Below are 10,050 nucleotides of genomic sequence, written 5' to 3'. Positions count from 1 at the left end.
AGGTCTGTCATTTCACACACACACTTTCACTGAAACATTCATATGCACACAAAATGCACATGTCTGTCCATTCACATACAAATCACTACAACATTTTATACACAGCTAAAAAAAGGTCTATCAGTTCACACATCCACTTTCATTTAAACCTTCATATGCACACAAAATACACATGTCTGTCCATTCACATACAAATCACTGCAACATTTTATACACAACTAAAAAAAGGTCTGTCAGTTCACACATACACTTTCATTTAAACCTTCATATGCACACACAATGCACATGTCTGTCCATTTACATACAAATCACTACAACATTTTATACACATCTAATACAAATATGTCTGTCAGTTCACACATACACTTTCATTGAAACATTCATATGCACACAAATGCACATGTCTGTCCCTTCACATACAAATCACTCCAACATTTTATACACATCAAATAAAATATGTCTGTCAGTTCACACATACACTTTCATTTAAACCTTCATATGCACACAAAATGCACATGTCTGTCCATTCACATTCAAACCACTACAACATTTTATACACAACTAAAAAAAAGGTCTGTCAGTTCACACATACACTTTCATTTAAACCTTCATATGCACACAAAATGCACATGTCTGTCCATTTACATACAAATCACTATACACATCTAATACAAATATGTCTGTCAGTTCACACATACAATTTCATTGAAACATTCTTATGGACACAAAATGCACATGTCTGTCCCTTCACATACAAATCACTCCAACATTTTATACACATCTAATAGAATATGTCTGTCAGTTCACACATACACTTTCATTGAAACATTCATATGCACACAAAATGCACATGTCTGTCCCTTCACATACAAATCACTCCAACATTTTATACACATCTAATAAAATATGTCCGTCAGTTCACACATACACATTCATTTAAACATTCATATGCACACAAAATGCACATGTCTGTCCATTCACATACAAATCCCTACAACATTTTATACCCAACTAAAAAAAAGGTCTGTCATTTCACACATACACTTTCATTTAAACCTTCATATGCCCACAAAATGCACATGTCTGTCCATTCACATACAAATCACTACAACTTTTTATACACATCCAATACAAATATGTCTGTCAGTTCCCACACACACTTTCACTGAAACATTCATATGCACACAAAATGCACATGTCTGTCCATTCACATACAAATCACTACAACATTTTATACACAACTAAAAAAAAGGTCTGTCAGTTCACACATATACTTTCATTTAAACCTTCATATGCACACAAAATGCACGTCTGTCCATTTACATACAAATCACTACAACATTTTATACTCATCTAATACAAATATGTCTGTCAGTTCACACATACACTTTCATTGAAACATTCATATGCACACAAAATGCACATGTCCGTCCCTTCACATACAAATCACTCCAACATTTTATACACATCTAATAAAATATGTCTGTCAGTTCACACATACACATTCATTTAAACATTCATATACCTGTTCAAAAAATGTATGCATATTCATCACAAAAACCTTCATGTACACACATAAACCTCTGTTTGTCCATTCACATACAGCTACCTTAAAGGGGTCATATTATGATTTAAAACACATTGTAACGGTGTTTTTTTGGTCAAAATGTGGTTACGTTTTTATTTTACATGTCCCCTCCGACTGCGACGTGTCTATCCATTCACACGCACACACATGAGTGAGGAGAGTCCGGAGGGCCAAGGACATGTAAACATGTGCCAGTCCCTAAGCGATCCTCAGGAGTCCGAGGCTTGGCGCTGCAAAAACTGTGAGAACTGTTCGGTATGACAAACGTGTCCGTGGCGAGAGGGCTAAAATAACATAGTCAGCGAGCAGACCGGCTGTACAGCGGCGGCGGTCTAATCAGGCAACACCACATGAGTCAGACTGCGCGATAAACCGGTCAGAAGGGAATTTGAGGTGACATTTGTTGTTGGCACGATGAATGGGGGCCAAAATAGGGTCGGAAAAAGGTCTGCCATGTCTAATCGGCTTGCTCCTGGGTTTTTATCCGGCTGATTGTTGGCCTGCAGCGTGAGGGACTTGCCAAAAAACCCCAAAACCCCCGCCAAGTCCGAGGCACGGACAACATTTGATGCCAGAGTGGCACATTCGTGTAAATAACGGTATCAATAAACCAAAAAGTCAGCGTGCAATATAATTCATTCCTCAAGCAAGACTGCTTCTGAACCATTCACAATCCCTTCATTCTAAGTCATAAATAAACTCTAGCAAAAGTCAGCTAACAATGGTTCCAATGAGAGTCGCTCTATTACTGTTAGAGTCAATTTGTGACGAACCCCAAGATGCAGAGAAGGAGGCAGGCATTGAATGAGAAAACATCCATCCATCCATCCATTTTCTGCCGCTTATTCCCGTTCGGGGTCGCGGGGGGCACTGGCGCCTATCTCAGCTACAATCGGGCGGAAGGCGGGGTACACCCTGGACAAGTCGCCACCTCATCGCAGGGCCAACACAGATAGACAGACAACATTCACACTCACATTCACACACTAGGTACCATTTAGTGTTGCCAATCAACCTATCAGAACAAGAACAAACCAAAGGGGTACAACCAAAAGCGTGCACGAGGCGGATGACAAACTAAGGGAGCTAGCATGGGAGCTAGAAAATAAAGGAGCTGTCACGCCAAATTTCTTCCCCCTACAAAAACCTTCCCCCCGGAAGCCCCTCCAATGCCTGAAGGACCCCAATGAGGGCGGAACAATACCAAGTTATATGACTCTTAAGGGTTACAGCTGCAAAATTAGCGAAGCAAAAATAGATTGAAAGGTTAGCATGCTGGAATGCTAATATTTTTTCCTCACCGTTATTTTTCACCAACGATAATCAAGCCAGTTATAATGCTTTTAAAACAGGCAGCTGTGTGGGCTGCTTTAAGGTCCTTCCACCCTCAACATGATTTAATATAAATATTACAACAAGAACAAACCAAAGGCGTACAACCAAAAGCGCGCACGAGGCGGATAACAAACTAAGGGAGCTAGCATGGGAGCTAGAAAATAAAGGAGCTGTCACGCCAAATTTCTTCCCCCTACAAAAACCTCCCCCCCGGAAGCCCCTCCAATGCCTGAAGGACCCCAATGAGGGCGGAACAATACCAAGTTGTATGACTCTTAGGGTTTACAGCTGCAAAATTAGCGAAGCAAAAATAGATTGAAAGGTTAGCATGCTAAAAATTTTTCCTCACCGTTATTTTTCACCAATGATAATCAAGCCAATTATAATGCTTTTAAAACAGGCAGCTGTGTGGGCTGCTTTAAGGTCCTTCCACCCTCATTGGGGTCCTTCAAGCATTAAGGTCTTCCGGGGGGAAGGTTTTTTGTAGGGGGAAGAAATTTGGCGTGACAGAGCTTAACATGGAAGCTAGCAAAAACAAAAAGCTAGCAGGTGGCGAGCAGGAAAACAGAAGTCGTAACGTGTAGTACAAAACAAACTGGAAGCAGGGAACAAAGAACAGTTAGCTAGAAACATCTAACGGATATAGCGTACCGCTACGCTGCAAACACAAGATACCGCACGACACGACAGGAGCGACATCGACAAGACAATAATCCAGCACTGACTGGAGGTAAAAAGCAGGTACAAATAGGAAATTGGGCTGATTGACACCAGGTGTGGCCAGGTGCCAATCAGCCGCAGCTGTGGAGAAACAGCGCACAGGGAAAAAAACAGGAAACAGACAAAATAAGAGCGCTGACAGGAACTAAAAACAGGAAATACTAAACACACAAAGGAAAAACTAAAACATAAACAAACTGTCAGTGTCAACCCTGACAATTACACCAATAAAACACTCCAAAAACATCAATGTTTGATATCCATGCTTTAATATGTAATATGTAATAATATGTAATATTAGACTTAGACAAAAACTTTAATGATCCACAAGCGAAATTGTCTCACACAGTAGCTCAGGTACATATGATGGAAAAGATGGAAAGGACAAAGCAGGTATAAAATAGACTAAAAGCAATATAAAATATAACATATATACGTAATATTTACATAACGCATGGACATATATTATATGTAATATATTTAATATGTAATGTAGTAACATTCATAATAATAATTTACGTATTTTGCTCATTTTCCCCATTCGACAACAACACTACTAATCATGGGAGACTACTTCGATCCAGAACCATATATTATTTTGAGCCTGAATATACAGAAGATGACCCTAAAAGTTTTAAGAAGCTGAGTGAAAAGCAGATGCAGCTTTAGCGAAACGCTAAGCATCATGTAGCAGTATTGCTAAGTGCAAGCTACAAATATGATAAAACTTCCACTTACTGTACAATGTCTGCTCTCACTGGCATACCGACTGATGGGATTTAGATGACGAATTAATACATTTTAACAAAAGTTTAAAGAAAAAGTATTTTTGTGTCTTTCTTGCCATCTCCTGGTCTAAGTTGGATGTCAATGTTGACAACTTCTCGGTTTATGTCCACAAACCTCTACTATCCAGGTGAGAGGCATGGTTTATTACGTAGAATTAACTTTCACCAGCTCAGAGGCGATGCAGCAGCACAACACGTCAATATAGCAGCACAAGCTAGTTAGCGCTCTTTATCCCATCCACCCATTTCCTACCGCTTATTCCCTTTTGGGGTAGCGGGGGGCGCTGGCGCCTATCTCAGCTACAATCGGACGGAAGGCGGGGTACACCCTGGACAAGTCGCCACCTCATCACTGTAGCGCTCTTTAATAATAGCTAAAATAGTCTGTCTGCGTTAGCGCTTATGATAGCAATATTGCTAATACTTGGTTAATATTCAGGTCATGAGATGTAAATGGAGTATTGTTGGCGGTTTTTGGACGTATTTTAGAGGGTTTTATTGGCGCAATTTTAACATGAGATAAAAAAAAGTGCCGCAAACCAGCGTCCTTTTGTGTCTTTCTCGCCCTCTCCGGGTCTAAATTGGATGTCAAAGTTGAGCAACTTCTCCACAAACTTCTACTATCCCAGGTGAGAGACATTATTTATAAAGTGGAATTAACTTTCACCAACTCAGAGGCGATGCACAACATGTCAATATAGCAGCACGGCGCCGGTAAAAGTAGTTTATCCGCGTTAGCGCTTATAATAACAATATCGCTAATACTTGGTTAATATTTTTGGCGGTTTTTGGATGTTTTTAGAGGGCTATATTGGCGCAAAAACTACTGTTATATAGCCGCTTGTTATCCACCTCTTACTAGCAGTATTTTACGACTTAGAATGCATACAAAATGATATAGGGATTGTGAATGATCGGCAATATTCCCTAAAAAAAAAGTGAACTTTAATCAAAATAACAACATTAACATTTTTAAGGAGGAATTTATTCAAAAATAACTTTTTTTTGACACCCCTACTGATTGGACGAGTTGGACCGAACACAATCATTCACGATAGAAGCAGAGAGAGAGAGAGAGAGAGAGCACATTACCTCGTAGATATAATCGAGTATTTCTAAGAAGGTCAGGATACTGGCACCAATGAAAAGACCCATCTGTCCACCAATGTCACCTGAAGACAAACAACATTAAAGACATTACAACAATTCCAGAACATTGCTCCAAAGTTTCACTTTATCTCCTTTTTAATTCAGTGGGTGGGATGATTTTTTGCCTTATTCTGAAGCATTGGGAAGGTGAGGGTTGGTTAATTTCTCCACATAGACTATCTGCAGTGTAAAAAAAACACACCAGGTTGCATCTGTGAGCAGATAATACCCTATCATCTCTTTCTCTTTCAGACTTAAGAGTTCTGTCAGAGTTTGTTGGTGACGAACCCCAAGATGAAGAGGAAAAAATTAAAACATAGTCAAACTGTCAGGGACAAGCCGGACAGTAGCCCCCCTTCCCATAACGGATCCCAGGCGTTCTAGAAACCCTCCCCCCCTAGAAAAAAAAACAGTCCGAAGTCACGGGAGGGTGGAGGGAGGACAAGGAGGTGGGCCTCCAGGCCAAGTGTCCCCGCACCAAGCGGGGAAGAGTCAGGTGGCGATGGCGAATAGAACGCCGCTGCAATTGGCGAGGCGGTCGCCCATGAAACGGCCACATCTTTGGCCGACAAGAGTATGGTGGCGCCCTCTGCTGGCCCACCGGACAGGATGGTGGTGGCGCCCCCTGCTGCTTGCCCACCGGACAGGATGGTGGTGGCGCCCCCTGTTGGCGGCCCACCGGACAGGATGGTGGTGGCACCCCTTGCTGCTGGCCCACTCGACAGGATGGTGGTGGCGCCCCCTGCTGCTGGCCCACCGGACAGGATGGTGGTGGCGCTCCCTGCTGCTGGCCCACCGGACAGGATGGTGGTGGCGCCCCCTGCTGCTGGCCCACCGGACAGGATGGTGGTAGCGCCCCCTGCTGATGGCCCACCGGACAGGATGGTGGTGGCGCCCCCTCCTGCTGGCCCACCGGACAGGATGGTGGTGGCGCTCCTTGCTGCTGGCCCACCGGAGAAGATGGTGGTGGCGCCCCTTGCTGCTGGCCCACTGGACAGGATGGTGGTGGCGCCCCCTGCTGCTGGTCCACCCGACAGGATGGTGGTGGCGCCCCCTGCTGATGGCCCACCGGACAGGATGGTGGTGGTGCTCCATGCTGCTGGCCCACCTGACAGGATGGTGGTGGCGCCCCCTGCTGCTGGCCCACTGGACAGGATGGTGGTGGCGCCCCCTGCTGCTGGTCCACCCGACAGGATGGTGGTGGAGCCCCCTGCTGATGGCCCACCGGACAGGATGGTGGTGGCGCTCCATGCTGCTGGCCCACCGGACAGGATGGTGGTGGCGCCCTCTGCTGCTGGCCGACCCGACAGGATGGTGGTGGCTCCCCCTGCTGCTGGCCCACCGGACAGGATGGTGATGGCCTCCCCTGCTGCTGGCCCACCGGACATTATAGTGGTGGCGCCCCTTGCTGCTGGGCCACCGGAGAAGATGGTGGTGGCGCCCCTTGCTGCTGGCCCACCTGACAGGATGGTGGTGGCGCCCCCTGCTGCTGGCCCACCGGAGATGATGGCGCCGTCTGTTGCAGACCCACCGGAGATGATGGTGGCGTCTGTCGGCCCACCAGAAATGCCGATGGCGTCTGTTGTAGACCCACTTGTGTGAGGAGTAGCTGTGTCTTAGCTGCACAGCTACTCCTAGCCCCCCCCTCAAGGGACGGATCCCAGACCACCCCAGATGGACCCACAGTCAACAGGGGTGGGTGGGAAAGGGCTTGAAAAGCGACTGAACTTTTCTTTGAATTAGTTTTAACGCTAAATTAAGCCTTTCTGCTATAGACAACTCTGCGGGGTTCGAATTTGGCTGGATTATTCTGTCAGAGTTTGTTGGTGACGAACCCCAAGATGCAGAGGAAAAAAACTAAAACCTAGTCAAACTGTCAGGGACAAGCCTGACAAGTTCTTTGCAGTTCATTCTTCACTCAGGCTTTGAATGAGGGATGAGGCAAAGAAACTAATCCGGGCCCACCCTCCATAAACAAAGGTGAGTTTTATCTATCAAACATGTGTTGTGTTATGTTGACGGATAATACCTAATAAACCTGCAACGTCGTACGCTTTCTTCTGCTCGATGGTTTCATAGTTTAACGCCTCAAAGAAGATGTCCAAGACCAGGAAGTTGTCTCTGAAAGTAGAGTTAGAACGTCCAAAAGGATAAGCGTGTAAAAGAGTGTTTTATGCTGGGATGACTTGATGTCAAAGTCAGCCCTGCTGGGAATGTCCCACCTGATGTAGTCCTCGGACTTGTCGTATTTCCTGGAGAGATAGCGAGCCGAGCCCTTGCTGGGGATTTTGACCATGGAGAGCTCTTTGCCGTACCGAGTGAGATTACAGGGCGTCTCACACGGGCAGCTGTCCCCGCTGCTCTTTTGGAGCTGGGCTGCAGAAAGAGGAGAAAACAAGTCCTAATCTCACAAGTGCAGGGTTTAAGGTCTCCCAAATGTAGGCAGGCTTTGCTCGAAAAGACATTCAACTGTGAATGAGATCAAAATCTCAGCACGGTCCTGTTATCTGCACTATTTTTTTTTTAATGCTATTGGCTTATTTTTCTGAATTCGGTTTTTGCTCAATCAGTGCAAGGTGCTTAGTGTCAACATGTCATTTGCATAAATGCAAATTTGACTTTATTTCAAGCATTTCATCATTCTGTGGTTAAAACTAACTATTACTACTCAAATGAGTCATCCTTGCTTCAGGAACCTTTTGACGTAAAAAAAAACATTATTCGATACAAGTTTTGAGAAGTAAAATATAAGTATTTTCAAATGTGGAAAAAAACTCATAAAAATACATTAAAATATACACAAAAACAATAAATAAATAAGTAAAAAATAAGTTTTCCAGTACACATGTTCAGTAGTCAAATACATGTATTTTCATATTTATATGTATATAAAAACAATAATAAAATAATTGAATTAAATAATATTAAAAACAAATACAAAAACAATTAATATTTAAATGAGTTGAAAAAATGTTGCTTGATATGATCTGGTCCACATTTTGATGAGTAAAATATATGTATTTTCATATTCAGACAAAACAAATCAATACAAAAAAAATAAAGAAATATAATTAAATATAAAAAAATGCAAAAAACAATAAATAAACGAATAAGTAAAAAAAATATTTAGACTTCACGTTACACATTTTATTTTCAGATTTAGAGAAAGTAACAATAAAAAACTTGAATTGAATTAAAAACAAACAAACACAAAAAAAACAATACACAGATAAATACATTTAAAAACAAACAATATTGCCGGAGATTATCCGGTACACACTTCGAGTACTAAAATATTGTATGTATTTTCATATTTTGCGACGAATAATAACACAAAAACAAATAATAATATAAACGATTGAATTAAACAAAACACATCCAAAAAATGCTATAATTAAATAAAGTTAAAACAAAAAAAAGTTACCTTAGATTATCCAGTACACATTTTAAATAGTGCATATTTTTGTGTTTAGAAAAAAAATAACAACAACAAAAAGCAAAAAACAAAAAAAAATACATAAATAAATCAATTGCCTGAGATTGTCCAGTACACGCATAAAAAGGTAAAATATAATTATTAATATATATATATATATATATATATATATATATATATATATATATATATATATATATATATATATATATATATATATATATATTGAATTAAAGAAAATACAAAAACAATAAATAAATAAACACGTTGCCTGAAATTATCCAGTGCACTATTTGAGCATGTGTTTCCATATTTACAACATTTAAATAAATAATTGAATTAAATTAAAAAACAAACAAACAAAAAACAATTAATTAATAAATATGTCAAACAAAATGTTGCCTGAGATTATTCACTACACATTTTGAGTAATAAAATACATGTACATATTTCTATATTTAGTGTGGAGGAAAAAAATATTAGCTAATATGATTCAGTATACATATATATATATATGTATTTTCATATTTAGAAAACATTTAATATAAATAAAAAAATTGTAATTGAATTAAAAAAAAATACATTTATTAATAAGTAAAAAGAAAAAATCTCCCTTGGATTATCCTGTACACAACTTAAATAGTAAAATATATGTATTTTTATATTTACAAAAAAATAACAACAAATATTGAATTAAATGAAAAACAAAAAGATTAAATAAAAAAATAAGTTGAAAAAAAATCGATATTGTCTGAGATTATATTGTACACATTTTTATTTGTAAACTATATGTATTTTCATATATACATATATATACACAGAAATAATACAAAACAATTATTAAATAACTAAACAAAAATAATACAAAAACAATAAATAAATGAATACATGTTACCTGAGGTTATCCAGTGAGTAGTAAAATACATGTATTTTCATATTTAGAGTTGAGAAAGAAAATATTGCCTGATGTGATCAGATGGCCAAAATATATGTTTTTTCACATTAAGAAAATAAATGAATTAAAACAAATACAA

General features: G+C 40.1%; 1 protein-coding gene across 1 annotated transcript in view; it reads right to left on the bottom strand.

The window, feature by feature from the left end:
* Nucleotides 1–10,050, bottom strand: part of asic4a (acid-sensing (proton-gated) ion channel family member 4a) — a 329,307-nt gene that overhangs the window by 9,685 nt on the left and 309,572 nt on the right. The window contains exons 6-8 of the mRNA XM_061918328.1: nt 7,803–7,956; nt 7,610–7,701; nt 5,524–5,603 (exon numbers count right to left, since the gene is read on the bottom strand). Of these exons, the coding sequence (XP_061774312.1) occupies nt 5,524–5,603; nt 7,610–7,701; nt 7,803–7,956 (326 nt within the window). The remainder of the gene's footprint in view (nt 1–5,523; nt 5,604–7,609; nt 7,702–7,802; nt 7,957–10,050) is intronic.

The sequence above is a fragment of the Nerophis ophidion genome, linkage group LG13 (assembly GCF_033978795.1).
Source record: "Nerophis ophidion isolate RoL-2023_Sa linkage group LG13, RoL_Noph_v1.0, whole genome shotgun sequence".
In the NCBI taxonomy this organism is placed as follows: Eukaryota; Metazoa; Chordata; class Actinopteri; order Syngnathiformes; family Syngnathidae; genus Nerophis; species Nerophis ophidion.
This window is presented reverse-complemented; position numbering and strand designations above follow the sequence as displayed.